The 17,781-nt window shown below is 46.3% G+C and overlaps 1 protein-coding gene across 3 annotated transcripts in view; it reads right to left on the minus strand.

The window, feature by feature from the left end:
• LOC139280041 (endoplasmic reticulum-Golgi intermediate compartment protein 2-like) overlaps window positions 1-12,072 on the minus strand; it is a 103,928-nt gene extending 91,856 nt beyond the window's left edge. For all 3 annotated transcript variants that reach the window (XM_070899491.1, XM_070899490.1, XM_070899492.1), the window contains exons 1-3: window positions 11,814-12,072; window positions 6,777-6,885; window positions 957-1,003 (exon numbers count right to left, since the gene is read on the minus strand). In XM_070899491.1, coding sequence (XP_070755592.1) covers window positions 957-1,003; window positions 6,777-6,885; window positions 11,814-11,922 — 265 coding nt within the window. In that variant the 5' untranslated portion in view covers window positions 11,923-12,072. The remainder of the gene's footprint in view (window positions 1-956; window positions 1,004-6,776; window positions 6,886-11,813) is intronic.
• Window positions 12,073-17,781: the final 5,709 nt, after the last annotated feature.

Raw genomic sequence — 17,781 nt, forward strand, 5'->3', positions numbered from 1 at the left:
TATATTTTTGCTGTAAGTAATTTAAAAGAAGAAAAAACTTGCATTTCTTTCACGACCTCAAGTTTTTCCAAAGTGCTTTACAGCCCAATGAAGTACTTTTGGAGTGTAGCCACTGTTGTAATGCAGGAAACGTGGCAGCTAACTTATGCACAGCAAGCTCCCACAAACAGCAATGTGATAATGACCAGATAATCTGTTTTAGTGATGTTGATTAAGGGATAAATATTGGCCCCAGGATACAGGGGATTATTCCCCTGCTCTTCTTTGAAATAGTGCCATGGGATCTTTTACGTCCACCTGAGAGGGCAGATGGGGCCTCAGTTTAACGTCTTATCCGAAAGACGGCACCTCCGGCAGTGCAGCGCTCTGGAGTGGGGCTCGAACCCGTAACTTCTGACTCTAGAGGTGAGGGTGCTACCAAATGAGCACGGCTGACACCTACTAATGAGGGAAATGCACTACAGTCTGTTTTTCTAAATTACACTTTAGACTAGTTTCAATGGACTTGTCCTCATAGAATCATAGAAATTTACTGCATAGAAGGAGGCCATTTGGCCCATCGTGTCCGCGCCGGCCGACCAAGAGCCATCCAGCCTAATCCCACTTTCCAGCTCTTGGTCCGTAGCCCTGTAGGTCACGGCACTTCAAGTGCACATCCAAGTACTTTTTAAATGTGGTGAGGGTTTCTGCCTCTACCACCCTTTCAGGCAGTGAGTTCCAGACCCCCACCACCCTCTGGGTGAAGACATTTCCCCTCAAATCCCTCTAAACTTCCTACCAACTACTTTAAATCTATGCCCCCTGGTTATTGATCCGTCTGCTAAGGGAAATAGGTCGGCAACCAGGGGGGGCTTCCTCAGTGGAAGCAACCAGTGTAAAGCTTACCGGTGACATCGCAGGAGGAAATGGTATGTCTTTCTGTGCGATGTGTTCGCGAAACGACACTAGGTACTTACAGTCACATTGCATGGCCACTGTGATGTCAATATTTACTTGGAGTTTGCTGAAATAAGAACACAATTTAGTTTAGACATGTGTAATGTCAGAGGGGTTTAATATCTGCAAGGGGTGGTCCAGATCGGCCGCCATAACTTCAAAGTTAATTCCACGGAACAATGTCTCTCCGAGCTCTGTGCAGGCGTTCGGGAGAAAACCACTGTGGTAAATCAACCATCTAGAATGAGATATCTCGGTTTATTTTATCATCTCTCATCACCACTCCTTTGCTGAGGTTTCTGTTTTTAGCCAATGTCAAGAGCCAGTGCCAACAGTCTAAACACCACCACAGCCCACAGTTTAGACACCACCACAACTCACTGGCTAAGGCACCACGAATGCCCACAGTCTAGGAAGGAGAAATTTGGTCACGCCTCTGCTGCGGCATCAATCCAAGGCGGAGCGATACCTTTAGCGCCTTGAAAACATTTGCGCCTCACGAGAAATGCGTCAGAATCAGTCAAAGAGCTGACAGGGGCAATAAATCTGCCGTTGCACACCAGAGCTGGGGGTGTGATATGTTTATGTGTGTGTACTAGGCCCATGGAGCAGAGCCTAGTCTCCAGCATCTAGGATCCCCATGCCATTGGACCAAGACCTTGCTCTTTCAAGTCCGTGTGGTAGCTGGTGTGCAACGGCCACCCCACGTTGAAAGAACTCACGCACACCCTTTAAAATGAAGGTCGGAACCTGAAACGTCAGGACCCTCATGGACAACCCCAACAGCGACAAACCGGAATGTCGCACCGCCATCGTTTCCCAGGAGCTCAGACGTTTCGACATAGACGTCGCCGCCCTAAGTGAGACCCAGCAGGCAGGGGAAGGCCAACTCAAAGAACAAGGTGGTGGTTACACCTTCTTCTGGAAAGGTAAACCAGAAGAAGAACGGCACCTCCATGGGGTGGCCTTCACCATGTGAAATGAGCTGGTTGGGCATCTTAGGGACTTACCTTGTGGTATAAACAAACCAGGGGACACAGTCTAAGGATAAGGGGGGAGCCATTTAGGACCGAGATGAGGAGGAATTTCTTCACCCAGAGAGTGGTGAACCTGTGGAATTCTCTACCACAGAAAGTTGTTGAGGCCAATTCACTAAATATATTCAAAAAGGAGTTAGATGAAGTCCTTACTACTAGGGGAATCAAGGGGTATGGTGAGAAAGCAGGAATGGGGTACTGAAGTTGCATGTTCAGCCATGAACTCATTGAATGGCGGTGCAGGCTAGAAGGGCCGAATGGCCTACTCCTGCACCTATTTTCTATGTTTCTATGTTTCTATGACCCTTCGGCTTACGTTAGCCCGGAACCAGTGCGCTATGGTCTTCATTGGATACGCCCCTGGAAGCTACAGACAAGACCAAAGAGGAATTCTACTCCAGCCTCAAACAATCCCTGTCCCGAGTCCCAACGGGCGACAAGCTGATCCACCTTGGCGACTTTAACGCCAGCGTTGGAAAGGACATTGACCTCTGGGGAGGTGTGATCCGCAGAGAGGGTGTAGGGAAAACCAACTCCACTGGTACCCTCCTCCTGATGAAATGCTTAGAACATGGACTTGTCATAACCAACACCTTGTTTCATCAGAGAGACAAGTACAAGGCTTTATGGCAACACCTTCGCTCCAAGCACTGGCATCTGCTAGACTACATCATTGTCTGAGCGAGAGACCGCAAGGATGTCCACATCACCCGCGCCATGACAGGAGCTGACGACTGCTGGATGGACCACCGACTAATCCGCTCTGTCATCGCTATCAATGTAGCCCCAAAACAGCGACGGCAACAGAAATAATGCCGCAGGAAAATCAACGCCGGAGTACTCAAATACCCCACTAAGAAAGCCCTATTCAGCTAGCACCTCACAACCAACGTGATGACTCCCAGTGACCCAGAGATGCAAAGTATCCACAGTGCCTGGTCTGCCCTCAAGGACTCCATAATTAGCACCTGTGAAGAGACGCTCGGTCATTTGACTGGTTCGACGAGAACGACCAGGAGATCCAGGAGCTAATAAGCCTCAAGCGCAAGGCATTCTTGAACTGGAAACAGCAACACAACTCGAGAGCAAGAAAGCAGCTCTATAGATGTCTGAAGGCTGAGGTTCAACAAAAAACTCATGACCTAAAAAACAGATGGTGGGTGAAGAAAACGCAGGAGATTCAGCAACTTGCCGACAACCACGACGTGTGTGGATTGTTTAGCGCAGTCAAGACCACCTATGGCCCAAGCACCCAAGGTCTACCCCATTGTGGGCCAAGAATGGAGAGGTACTCATTAAGGCCAGAGAGGCAGTCAGTGCCCGCTGGAAGGAGCACTTCGAAGATCTTCTTAACCGAGACTCTGTCTTCGACATGAGTGCCCTCAACTCCATCCCGCAGCATGCTATGCGCCACCACCTTGGCACAACCCCAGTCCGGCATGAGTTTGAAAAGGCCATTCTACAACTGAAGAACAACAAGGCCTCAGGAGCAGATGGAATCCCCACTGAAGCTCTAAAGCATTGGCACAAATACATGAACTCATTTCCCTTATTTGGAAGGTGGAGAGCATGCCAGGGGATCTCAAAGACGTCATAATCATGACCATCTTCAAGAAAGGTGGCAAGTCCGATTGTGGTAATTACAGAGGAGTTTCCCTGCTGTCTGCCACAGGGAAAGTCATTGCAAGAATCCTCCTCAATCGCCTTCTCCCAGTGGCTGAAGAGCTCCTCCCAGAGTTGCAATGTGGATTCTGCCCACTAAGGGGCACAATGGACATGATCTTCACCATGCGTCAAATTCAAGAGAAATGCCAGGAACAGCACTAACCGCTGTACATGGCCTTCATTGACTTCACAAATGCCTTCAACACTGTCAACCGTGAGGGATTATGGAGTGTCCTCCTCAGATTTGGCTGCCCTTAAAAGTTTGTCACTATCCTCCACCTGCTTCACGATGACATGCAAGCCGTGATCCTGACCGACGTATCCACCATAGACCCAATTCACGTTCGGACCGGGGTCAAGCAAGTGGTGTCATCGCACCAACGCTCTTTTTGATCTTCCTTGCTGCAATGCTCCATATCACCCTCAGTAAGCTCCCCGCTGGAGTGGAGCTAATCTACAGAACAAGCGGGAAATTGTTCAACTTCCATCGCCTCCAGTCCAGATCCAAGGTCGTCCCATGCTCTCTCATTGAATTACAGTATGCAGATGACGCTTGCCTTTGCGCACACTCAGAGGTCGAACTCCAAACCATCGTCAACACCTTCACTGAAGTTTATGAGAGCATGGGCCTTACACTAAACATCCATAAGACAAAGGTCCTCTACCAACCTGTCCCCGCCACACAGTTCTGCCCCCTGATTATCAAGATCCATGACGCGATCTTGGACAATGTGGACCATTTTCCATATCTCGGGAGCCTACTGTCAACAAGGGCACACATCGATGACGAAGTCCAGCACTACCTTCAGTGTGCCAATAGAACCTTCGGTCACCTGAGGAAGAGAGTGTTTGAAGACTAGGACCTCAAACCCGGCACCAAGCTCATGGTCTACAGAACAGTAGTGATACCCGCCCTCCTATATGCCTCAGAGACATGGACCATGTAGAGCGGGTACCTCAAAGCACTTGAGAATTACCAACAACGCTTCCTCTGCAAAATCCTGCAAATCCATTGGCAGGATAGGCGCACCAACATCAGTGTTCTCGCTCAGGCCAACATCCCCAGCATCGAACCATTGACCACACTTGATCAGCTCCGTTGGGCGGGCCACATCGTTCGCATGCCCAATACGAGACTCCAAAAACAAGCACTCTACTCAGCGTTCCGACACAGTAAGTGAGCCCCAGGTGGGCAGAGGAAATGCTTCAAGGATACCCTCAAAGCCTCCTTGAAAAAGTACAACATCCCCACTGACATCTGGGAATCCCTGGCCCAAGACCGCTCAAAGTGGAGGAGAAGCATCCGGGAACGCATTGAACATCTCTTCGCTGGGAAAAAGCGGAGACCAAGCGTAAACAGCGGAAGGAGCGCACGACAATCCAGGCACCCCACCCACCCGTCCCTTCAACCACCGTCTGCCCCACCTGTGACAGAGACTGTAGGTCCCACGTTGGAGTCCTCAGTCACCTGAGAACTCATATTATTGTGGAAGCAAGTCATCCTCGACTCCGAGGGACTGCCTAAGAAGAAGAAGTGAAAGTTTGATCGGTACATTTGGCAGACCCATTGCGCATGGGCGGAACTCCGAATCAGATCCCGGGAAAAGCTGAATCTTAAAGGCGCGGCATAGTAATGCACCCATTAAAGTTTTCAAAATAACTTCTTTGTCTGTCTGTCTACCGCTGCAAACTCGGAGGCTCACGCACCGTGCTGTGTGTAAACATTGCACTGACTATGACCTCCGAGGGAAGCGTATCCTCATCTCTTTAAGTAGCCGCCAGTTAACGACTCTGCAAGCCTGCACCGACTGTTTTTCCAGACGTTGTTTTTGGCGGGCGCTCAATGAGGCGGCTGCACCGAATTTACCGTTGCACCAGGAATACGTCAGGATCGGAGCAATCGTCAGCAGCCGGGCGCTACTGGTTTGAGCCCCCAGTGAGCCTCTGATGAATTTTCCGTCGGGGCGCTAAATGCTGCGTTCCCGGTCGATAATCTTTAACGCTCCCATTAACGCACCCACTGGCCACTAACCGAGGCGTTAGACAACCAAAAATCCAACCTAAAGGCTTTAACCCAAGACCTTCTAACTCAGAAGAAAGAGTGCTACTCACTGAGCCATGGCTGACACCCGATGAACTTAGAAGTTGTGAGCAGAGATAAAATCAGCATGGAATTTTCAGACCGATAAACAAATATTTTAATAATAGATACCAGAACATAAGGAGTATCTACAAGATGCCCTGCAGCAACTCGCCAAGGCCTCTTCGACCTTCCAAACACGCGACCTCTACCACCTAGAAGGTCAAGGGCAGCAGGCGCATGGGAACACCACCACCTCCAAGTTCCCCTCCAAGTCACACACCATCCTGACTTGGAAATATATCGGCCGTTCTTTCATCGTCGCTGGGTCAAAATCCTGGAACTCCCTCCCTAACCGCGCTGTGGGAGCACCTTCACCACACGGGATGGGAAACAGTTCAAGAAGACGGCTCACTATCAGCTTCTCAAATGGCAACTAGGGATGGGCAATAAATGCTGGCCTTTGCTAGGGCCGCCCACATCCCAAGAATGAAATGTTTAAAATCCAAGGAGACCAAGAACGTAAAGGAAGATTGTGGTACAAGTGAATTAGCACCTGTACCATACCTTGCCCTCCAACAGCAACATAAGAACATAAGAAATAGGAGCAGGATTAGGCTATTTGGCCCTTGGAGCCCGTTCCATCATTCAATAAGATCATGACTGGTCTGATCTTGGCCTCAACTCTACTTCCCCACTCATTTCCTATAACCCTTGACTCCCTTATTGTTCAAAAATCTGTCTATCTCCACCTTAAATGCATTCATTGATCTAGCCTCCTCCACAGCTCTCTGGGATAGAGAATTCCAAAGAGTCATGACCCTCTGAGAGAAAAAATTTCTCCTCATCTCCATTTTAAATGGACGACCCCTTATTCTGAACCTATGCCCCCTTGTCTAGATTCCCCCACAAGGGGAAACATCCTCTCTGCATCTACCCTGTCAAGCCCCCTCAGAATCTTATACGTTTCAATAAGATCACCTCTCATTCTTCTCAACTCCAATGAGTATAGGCCCAACCTGCCCTTAGATAGCTTCTGTAAATCGAGGTAATCATACCTGGAGATATTCGTGTCAACCTGATAGTTGTACTTTATCCAGGAGTCGCGGTAATAGGAGAATTCCCCGATGGATAGGATAGCAATTAGGGTGAAGGTCAGAAGTGAAACTGCAAGAAATAATTCAAGGTTCCTACTTATTGTGTTGTAAAGATAGCTTAACATCACTATAGTGAAGATTAGATCATTTTTATATCCAATCTCTCCTGTAATCTCATTGAAGGGCTTCCGATAACGTCACAAACTGAGCTCTTTATCACCATCTTCCGAAACCTGAGATAAGCTCGCAGCCTTAGAATCACTTCATTATTTTTATACTCTGCTCCTGGATATCTGGTAGTCATAGAAACATAGAAACATAGAAAATAGGTGCAGGAGCAGGCCATTCAGCCCTTCTAGCCTGCACCGCCATTCAATGAGTTCATGGCTGAACATGAAACTTCAGTACCCACTTCCTGCTTTCACGCCATACCCCTTGATCCCCCGAGTAGTAAGGACTTCATCTAACTCCCTTTTGAATATATTTAGTGAATTGGCCTCAACTACTTCCTGTGGTAGAGAATTCCACAGGTTCACCACTCTCTGGGTGAAGAAGTTTCTCCTCATCTCGGTCCTAAATGGCTTACCCCTTATCCTTAGACTGTGACCCCTGGTTCTGGACTTCCCCAACATTGGGAACATTCTTCCTGCATCCAACCTGTCCAAACCCGTCAGAATTTTAAACGTTTCTATGAGGTCCCCTCTCACTCTTCTGAACTCCAGTGAATACAAGCCCAGTTGATCCAGTCTTTCTTGATAGGTCAGTCCCACCATCCCGGGAATCAGTCTGGTGAATCTTCGCTGCACTCCCTCAATAGCAAGAATGTCCTTCCTCAAGTTAGGAGACCAAAACTGTACACAATACTCCATGTGTGGCCTCACCAAGGCCCTGTACAACTGTAGCAACACCTCCCTGCCCCTGTACTCAAATCCCCTCGCTATGAAGGCCAACATGCCATTTGCTTTCTTAACCGCCTGCTGTACCTGCATGCTAACCTTCAATGACTGATGTACCATGACACCCAGGTCTCGTTGCACCTTCCCTTTTCCTAATCTGTCACCATTCAGATAATAGTCTGTCTCTCTGTTTTTACCACCAAAGTGGATAACCTCACATTTATCCACATTATACTTCATCTGCCACGCATTTGCCCACTCACCTAACCTATCCAAGTCACTCTGTAGCCTAATAGCATCCTCCTCGCAGCTCACACTGCCACCCAACTTAGTGTCATCCGCAAATTTGGAGATACTACATTTAATCCCCTCGTCTAAATCATTAATGTACAATGTAAACAGCTGGGGCCCCAGCACAGAACCCTGCGGTACCCCACTAGTCACTGCCTGCCATTCCGAAAAGTACCCATTTACTCCTACTCTTTGCTTCCTGTCTGCCAACCAGTTCTTAATCCACGTCAGCACTCTACCCCCAATCCCATGTGCTTTAACTTTGCACATTAATCTCCTGTGTGGGACCTTGTCGAAAGCCTTCTGAAAGTCCAAATATACCACATCAACTGGTACTCCTTTGTCCACTTTATTGGAAACATCCTCAAAAAATTCCAGAAGATTTGTCAAGCATGATCTCCCTTTCACAAATCCATGCTGACTTGGACCTATCATGTCACCATTTTCCAAATGCGCTGCTATGACATCCTTAATAATTGATTCCATCATTTTACCCACTACTGAGGTCAGGCTGACCGGTCTATAATTCCCTGCTTTCTCTCTCCCTCCTTTTTTAAAAAGTGGGGTTACATTGGCTACCCTCCACTCGATAGGAACTGATCCAGAGTCAATGGAATGTTGGAAAATGACTGTCAATGCATCCGCTATTTCCAAGGCCACCTCCTTAAGTACTCTGGGATGCAGTCCATCAGGCCCTGGGGATTTATCGGCCTTCAATCCCATCAATTTCCCCAACACAATTTCCCGACTAATAAAGATTTCCCTCAGTGCCTCCTCCTTAATAGACCCTCTGACCACTTTTATATCCGGAAGGTTGTTTGTGTCCTCCTTAGTGAATACTGAACCAAAGTACTTGTTCAATTGGTCTGCCATTTCTTTGTTCCCCGTTATGACTTCCCCTGATTCTGACTGCAGGGGACCTACGTTTGTCTTTACTAACCTTTTTCTCTTTACATACCTATAGAAACTTTTGCAATCCGCCTTAATGTTCCCTGCAAGCTTCTTCTCGTACTCCATTTTCCCTGCCCTAATCAAACCCTTTGTCCTCCTCTGCTGAGTTCTAAATTTCTCCCAGTCCCCAGGTTCGCTGCTATTTCTGGCCAATTTGTATGCCATTTCCTTGGCTTTAATACTATCCCTGATTTCCCTAGATAGCCACGGTTGAGTCACCTTCCCTTTTTTATTTTTACGCCAGACAGGAATGTACAATTGTTGTAATTCATCCATGCGGTCTCTAAATGTCTGCCATTGCCCATCCACAGTCAACCCCTTAAGTATCATTAGCCAATCTATCTTAGCCAATTCATGCCTCATACCTTCAAAGTTACCCTTCTTTAAGTTCTGGACCATGGTCTCTGAATTAACTGTTTCATTCTCCATCCTAATGCAGAATTCCACCATATTATGGTCACTCTTCCCCAAGGGGCCTCGCACAATGAGATTGCTAATTAATCCTCTCTCATTACACAACACCCAGTCTAAGATGGCCTCCCCCCTAGTTGGTTCCTCGACATATTGGTCTAGAAAACCATCCCTTATGCATTCCAGGAAATCCTCCTCCACCGTATTGCTTCCAGTTTGGCTAGCCCAATCTATGTGCATATTAAAGTCACCCATTATAACTGCTGCACCTTTATTGCATGCACTCCTAATTTCCTGTTTGATGCCCTCCCCAACATCACTACTACTGTTTGGAGGTCTTTACACAACTCCCACTAACGATTTTTGCCCTTTAGTGTTCTGCAGCTCTACCATATAGATTCCACATCATCCAAGCTAATGTCTTTCCTAACTATTGCATTAATCTCCTCTTTAACCAGCAATGCTACCCCACCTCCTTTTCCTTTTATTCTATCCTTCCTGAATGTTGAATACCCCTGGATGTTGAGTTCCCAGCCCTGATCATCCTGGAGCCACGTCTCCGTAATCCCAATCACATCATATTTGTTAACATCTATTTGCACAGTTAATTCATCCACCTTATTGCGGATACTCCTTGCATTAAGACACAAAGCCTTCAGGCTTGCTTTTTTAACACCCTTTGTCCTTTTAGAATTTTGCTGTACAGTGGCCCTTTTTGTTCTTTGCCTTGGGTTTCTCTGCCCTCCACTTTTCCTCATCTCCTTTCTGTCTTTTGCTTTCAGGGTGTCACATTCAGGGTGTCACATTCTAGATGTCACATTCTGGGTGTCACATTAATGGTGTCACATTCTAGGCGTCACTTTCTGGGTGTCACATTCAGGGTGTCACATTCTGGTGTCACATTCTAGCTATCACATTCTGGAAAATCATTCCTGTTTCAGTTGGTCACAGATGCGCAAGTGGCAGTATAACTGGGACATTATGCTTTCATTTGACTCCTGAGTGCATTAAAACCGGCTGGCTTTGGCCCGCAGTTGAAGTATAACTTCAGGTTTAATAATGAAACAAAGAAAGACTTGCATTTATATAGCGCCTTTCACAACTTCAAGACATTCCAAAGCGCTTCACAGCCAATTTGCGCACAGCAAGCTCCCACAAACAGATAAATGACCAGATCATATGTTTTAGTGATGTTAGTTGAAGGATAAATGTTGGCCCCAGGACAGCAGGGAGAACTCGCTACTCTTCTTCGAAATCGTGCCATGGGATCTTTTACTTCCATCTGAGACAAGAAGAAGGCATCAGTTTAACGTCTCTAAAAGACAAGACCTCCGACAGTGTAACACTCCCTCAGCACTGCACTGGGAGTGTCAGCCTAGATTATGTGCTCAAGTCTCTGGAGTGGAACTCGAAGCCACAATCTTCTCACTCAGAGGCGAGTCATCCAGAGAGGACTAGTTATGGGTGGCTTTATAAACTTAGCATTGAATTTGACTTTAATGTTGTAACAAAGCCGATCTCTGCCAGTCGTGTGGCCCTAGATACAGGGAGTATTGCGGAGGTGTCTAAGCACCCAATGTGCAGAGCTCCCTCATGACGAACTGAGCCCAGATTTGCATAGCCAGCAGTATAGCTACTTCTACCAGTTGTTACTTCCCACTATATGGGTTTTCAGTTGAAGGTTGACTGTGCAGTCTAACTGAGACTTTACATTCACAAGGTGCTGACAAACTCCAGCCCCACTGAGAAGGATTTATTTTAATTCCATTGACAGTGCCTTATCTCGAAAGTTACTGATCAATTGACTGCACACGACTACAATCCATTAGGGAGCGCTACCCATCGCCAATGAGCGAGAGCTCGAGTACTTCATTGGCTGTAAGGCAATTTGAGATGTTCTGAAGTCGGGAAAGAAGCTGTAGAAATACGATTCTTTTTTCCTTCATTCTTTCTGTCTTTTGTTATTTTTCTTTCTTTCTTTCTATCTTTCTATCTTTTTTCTCTCTTCCTTCCTTCTTTTCTCTCTTTCTTTCTTGCTCTCTCTCTCTTTCTTTCTCGCTCTCTTTCTCTCTTTCTTCCTTCCTTCCTTCCTCTCTTTCTTTCTCGCTCTCTTTCTCTCTTTTTTTCTTTCTCTCTTTCTTTCTTTCATTCTTTTTTCTCTCTTTCTTTCAATCTTTGACTTTCATTCTGTGAAAGGCGCGATAGAAATACAAGTCTTTCCTTTTATCTCTCCGTTTAAAATCTCGCAGAAATTATGACTTTTATGAAGGAAAGAAAAGAAAGAAAAAGTTGCATTTGTATAGCAACTTTCACGACCACCGGACGTCTCAAAGCGCTTTACAGCCAATGAAGTACTTTTGGAGTGTAGTCACTGTTGTAATATAGGAAAATGTTACTTAAATGCTAATTATTTCGAAAGATAAAGTTGCTTGGAAAAGTGGCAGGTCACCTGTGCCTCCAGTAACAGATGTCTCGACACAAGCGTCAAGAACTTTTGGGAAGACATCCAACTCTTTGATAATGCTGGGAGATACCTTCCCGCTGAATCGTCTCCTCATATTGTGGCAGGTTCTCTCCTGAAGTCTCCTGTCGCTCTTCCCTCAATCCCAGTAACTGCTTTGCTTCGGCGAGCTGCTCCTAGTACTGAAAACTGCCAGGCAGGAATACAAGAAACTGTCACTGAACTCATTAACTTGAGCCTGTGAGGTGCTGCCTCATTCTTACCTCGTCAAAACTGTCAGACTTTTAAAGGACTGAATTTTAAGGAGCCTTCACGCTTGTACATCCGGGAGAATAGGATCTGCTCATTTACAATGTTCAAATACAGTGCCAGCTTGTCATAATATTGGGGATAACAAGGAAGTGGACTGGAGAGGCTGGAAATATGATAACAGTGTAAAGGAGAGGAGAGCTCATCCCCCTGTTAGTGTCAGTTAATAACATTGGAATAAAAGTAATGCAGAAATCCATTTTTATTAGCTGTTTATGCCTAAAAAACAACACAAAATAAAGAGCTTGTAAAAGAGAATGTGGCTGTATTATATTTCTGAAATTACAGAGTTTCGTAGCTGCACTATAAGCAGGGTGTAGCAAGTAACCTTTGTATCTTTCACGGAGCCAGTATTAACACAGAGAACCTTTATCTGTGTGAATCAGTGTGTGAAAAGCATGGGCAGATTAGGTATGCAATAAAGGTTCAAACCAAGTACTGTTTAATTAAGCAAGGTACGACTTTGGCTCTGCTTTATTTTGGCCCAAAGTGCCTGACTCTCAAAATGGCTGGCCTTTTATACCTGAGCAGCACCATGTGCGTGTTGTTCAGTGGCCTCCAACAATGATGCCATCTGGTAGCTACAAACAGAATGTAAATACATGATAATACCCCTCTCTGAGATCTTATCACAGTCTTCCACAGGTTGAGAAGGTTTGGTGCTTTGCGCTCCTGGGTTGACCGCCTCAGTTCGATTCCAGCCCTGGGTGAGTGTGCGGGGTCTGATGTGGCTGATGGCTGGAAAACTGACTTGTTGGAGATGGCAGTGGCCATGTCAGGAATTACAAGTTCATTTTTACCGAACAGGTCCATGATGGAAATTCCGGGTTCACTGATGACCCTTGAGTCCTCTGAAGACTGCTGGTACGTTGGTTGGTCGTCGATGGTTTCTTCGTCCGACTGTTCTGGCTCGTCTGTGTGCCTCAGCTTTGTCTGATGCACGTGTTTCCTGCAAGTTTGCCCATTCTTGAGCTTAATAACGAATACTCTGTTGCCCTCCTTGGCTATGACCGTACCAGCGATCCATTTGGGACCCTGACCATAGTTCAACACATATACAGGATCATTAACAGAAATCTGCGCGATTGTGGTACCATTGTTGACTTTGTCTTCTGTATTCAACATGATTATTTAAATCCGGGTGTACCAGAGATAGCTTGGTCTTAAGACCTCTTTTCATCATGAGTTCAGCAGGCGAGACCCCTGTGAGTGAGTGGGGTCTTGTCCTGTAACTCAGCAATATGCAGGACAAGTGGGTCTGCAGTGACCCTTGGGTTACTCTCCTCATGCTTTGCTTGATAATTTGTATGCATGTTCTGCTTGCCTGTTGGACGCAGGCTTGAACGGTGCTGACCTTACATGTTTCATGCCATTAAGTTTCACAAACTCCTGAAACTCCTGACTGGTGAAGCATGACCCATTGTCGCTCACCACTATGTCAGGCAGACCATGTGTTGCGAACATGACATTGAGATTCTCTATGGTTGCCGTGGACATGCTGGATGACATGATTATGCATTCTATCCACTTCGAATAAGCGTTCACCACCACTAAAAACATCTTGCCCAGGAAGGGACCTGCAAAATCTACATGGATCCTGGACCAAGGTTTGGATGGCCACGACCACAGACTCAGCGGCGATTCCGCTGGTGCTTTGCTGAGCTGCATGCAAGTGTTGCACTGATGCACGCATGCTTCCAGCTCAGAATCAATTCCTGGCCAATGTACATGGGACCTGGTGATGGCCTTTATCATCACTATAGCAGGATGTGTGCTATGTAACTCACGCACCAACTTCTCTCTCCCGTTCTTGGGCATTACAACTCGATTGCTCCTCAATATGCAATCTGATTGAATAGACAATTTGTCCTTGTGACGAATGTACGGTTTGGCCTCCTCGCACATTTGCTTAGGTATGGCAGATCAATCCCGTTTGAGAATGCAACCCTTTACCACTGATAAAATCGGGTCCTGGCTGGGCAAGGTCTTAACTTGTTGAGCCGTGACAGGGGTTCCTTCACTCTCAAAATTCTCCATGATTAACATTAGATCCGTCGGTTGTGGTATTTCCACCTCCGGTGTGAGCAACGGCAACCGGCTCAAAGCATCGGCACAATTCTCTGTGCCAGGTCTGTGGCGAATGACATAATCAAAGGCAGATAATGTCAGCGTCCACCTTTGGATGCGGGATGAAGCGTTGGTATTGATACCTTTGCTCTCGGAAAACAATGAAATAAGCGGCTTGTGATCAGTCTCTAATTCGAACCTCAGACCGAACAGGTATTGATGCATCTTTTTAACACCATACACAAATGCTAAAGCTTCTTTTTCTACCATGCTGTAGGCTCTTTCTGCTTTAGATAAACTTTTGAATGCTTACGCGACAGGTTGAAGTTTCCCCGACTCATTGGTTTGTTGGAGTATGCAACCAATTCCATATGACGATGCGTCACATGCCAAAACTAAACATTTACATGGGTCATAATGTACCAGCAGTTTGTTCGAGCAAAGCAGATTGGTGGCTTTCTCGAAAGCTCTGTCTTGCGATGCGCCCCACGCCCAGTTGTTGCCTTTTCTCAATAGCATGTGCAGTTGTTCAAGTAAGGTGCTCAATTTAGGTAGGAAGTTACCAAAGTAGTTGAGTAGATCCAGGAACGAATGCAGCTCCATCACATTCTATGGCTTGGTGCATTTGGGAGTCACGACCAGTGATCAGGATGTCATCTTGGAACACGACGGTTCTGGGAACGGACTTCAGTAGACTTTCCATATTCCTCTGGAATATTGCTGCAGCCGATTGAATTCCAAAAGGGCACCTGTGGTAAATAAATAGTCCTTTGTGCGTGTTAATGCACGTAAATCTCTTCGATGTCTCGACCAACTCCTGCGTCATATAGGCCGACGTCAAGTCAAGTTTTGTGAACGACTTCCCTCTGGCTAGCATTGCAAATAAGACATCAGCCTTCGATAACGGGTACTGATCTTGTTTCGAAACCCTGTTGATCGTAGCCTTGTAGTCTCCACAGATTCTGACTGTGCCATCACTTTTCAGCACAGGAACAATGGGGCTGGTCCATTCATTAAATTCAACCGGTGATATGATCCCTTCACACTGGAGTCTGTCCAGTTCAATTTTGACCTTCTCCCTCATCATATACGGCACTGTCCGAGCTTTATGATGGACGGGTCTTGCCTCTGAGTCCACGTGAATCTGCACCTTGGCTCCCGTGAAGTTATCGATACTCGAACAGCGATGGGAACTTGCTGAATATTTAGACACATGTATCTTCCTTTGATGACAACGCCTTTATGTCGTTCCAGTCACATCTGATTTTCTCCAACCAGTTCCTGCCGAGCAGCATTGGCCATTGCCTGGAACAATCCACAACGGTAACTCGTGAACTGCACCGTTATACGACACATTAATTTGTGCGCTGCCAATCACCTTTATCAGGTCTTTGGTGTACGTGCGCAGCTTGGCGTTAACATGGCTCAGCCTGGGTCTCACAGTCTTAGTATCCCACAGCTTATTAAATGCCCTCTTGTTCATGATCGATTGACTTACCCCCGTGTTCAGTTCCATCGATACCGGTATCCCGTTAAACTTTACATTAATCAAAATTGGTTTATTTTTGGTTATGAAGGAGTACAGTCCATACACTTCCTCCTCTGGCATCTCTGATAGAAACATAGAAACATAGAAAATAGGTGCAGGAGCAGGCCATTCAGCCCTTCTAGCCTGCACCGCCATTCAATGAGTTCATGGCTGAACATGAAACTTCAGTACCCCCTTCCTGCTTTCTCGCCATAACCCTTGATCCCCCGAGTAGTAAGGACTTCATCTAACTCCCTTTTGAATATATTTAGTGAATTGGCCTCAACTACTTTCTGTGGTAGAGAATTCCACAGGTTCACCACTCTCTGGGTGATGAAGTTTCTCCTCATCTCGGTCCTAAATGGCTTACCCCTTATCCTCAGACTGTGACCCCTGGTTCTGGACTTCCCCAACATTGGGAACATTCTTCCTGCATCTAACCTGTCTAAACCCGTCAGAATTTTAAATGTTTCCATGAGGTCCCCTCTCATTCTTCTGAACTCCAGTGAATACAAGCCCAGTTGATCCAGTCTTTCTTGATAGGTCAGTCCCGCCATCCCGGGAATCAGTCTGGTGAATCTTCGCTGCACTCCCTCAATAGCAAGAATGTCCTTCCTCAAGTTAGGAGACCAAAACTGTACACAATACTCCAGGTGTGGCCTCACCAAGGCCCTGTACAACTGTAGCAACACCTCCCTGCCCCTGTATTCAAATCCCCTCGCTATGAAGGCCAACATGCCATTTGCTTTCTTAACCGCCTGCTGTACCTGCATGCTAACCTTCAATGGCTGATGTACCATGACACCCAGGTCTCGTTGCACCTTCCCTTTTCCTAATTTGTCACCATTCAGATAATAGTCTGTCTCTCTGTTTTTACCACCAAAGTGGATAACCTCACATTTATCCACATTATACTTCATCTGCCATGCATTTGCCCACTCACCTAACCTATCCAAGTCACTCTGAAGCCTAATACCATCCTCCTCGCAGTTCACACTGCCACCCAACTTAGTGTCATCCGCAAATTTGGAGATACTGCATTTAATCCCCTCGTCTAAATCATTAATGTACAATGTAAACAGCTGGGGCCCCAGCACAGAACCTTGCGTCACCCCACTAGTCACTGCCTGCCATTCTAAAAAGTACTCGTTTACTCCTACTCTTTGCTTCCTGTCTGACAACCAGTTCTCAATCCACGTCAGCACACTACCACCAATCCCATGTGCTTTAACTTTGCACATTAATCTCTTGTGTAGGACCTTGTCGAAAGCCTTCTGAAAGTCCAAATATACCACATCAACTGGTTCTCCTTTGTCCACTTTACTGGAAACATCCTCAAAAAATTCCAGAAGATTTGTCACGCATGATTTCCCTTTCACAAATCCATGCTGACTTGGACCTATCATGTCACCATTTTCCAAATGCACTGCTATGACATCCTTAATAATTGATTCCATCATTTTACCCACTACTGAGGTCAGGCTGACCGGTCTATAATTCCCTGTTTTCTCTCTCCCTCCTTTTTTAAAAAGTGGGGTTACATTGGCTACCCTCCACTCGATAGGAACTGATCCAGAGTCAATGGAATGTTGGAAAATGACTGTCAATGCATCCGCTATTTCCAAGGCCACCTCCTTAAGTACTCTGGGATGCAGTCCATCAGGCCCTGGGGATTTATCGGCCTTCAATCCCATCAATTTCCCCAACACAATTTCCCGACTAATAAAGATTTCCCTCAGTTCCCCCTCCTTACGAGACCCTCTGACCCCTTTTATATCCGGAAGGTTGTTTGTAATCTCCTTAGTGAATACCGAACCAAAGTACTTGTTCAATTGGTCTGCCATTTCTTTGTTCCCCGTTATGACTTCCCCTGATTCTGACTGCAGGGGACCTACGTTTGTCTTTACTAACCTTTTTCTCTTTACATACCTATAGAAACTTTTGCAATCCGCCTTAATGTTCCCTGCAAGGTTCTTCTCGTACTCCATTTTCCCTGCCCTAATCAAACCCTTTGTCCTCCTCTGCTGAGTTCTAAATTTCTCCCAGTCCCCA

Source organism: Pristiophorus japonicus, chromosome 14, assembly GCF_044704955.1.
Source record: "Pristiophorus japonicus isolate sPriJap1 chromosome 14, sPriJap1.hap1, whole genome shotgun sequence".
Taxonomy (NCBI): domain Eukaryota; kingdom Metazoa; phylum Chordata; class Chondrichthyes; family Pristiophoridae; genus Pristiophorus; species Pristiophorus japonicus.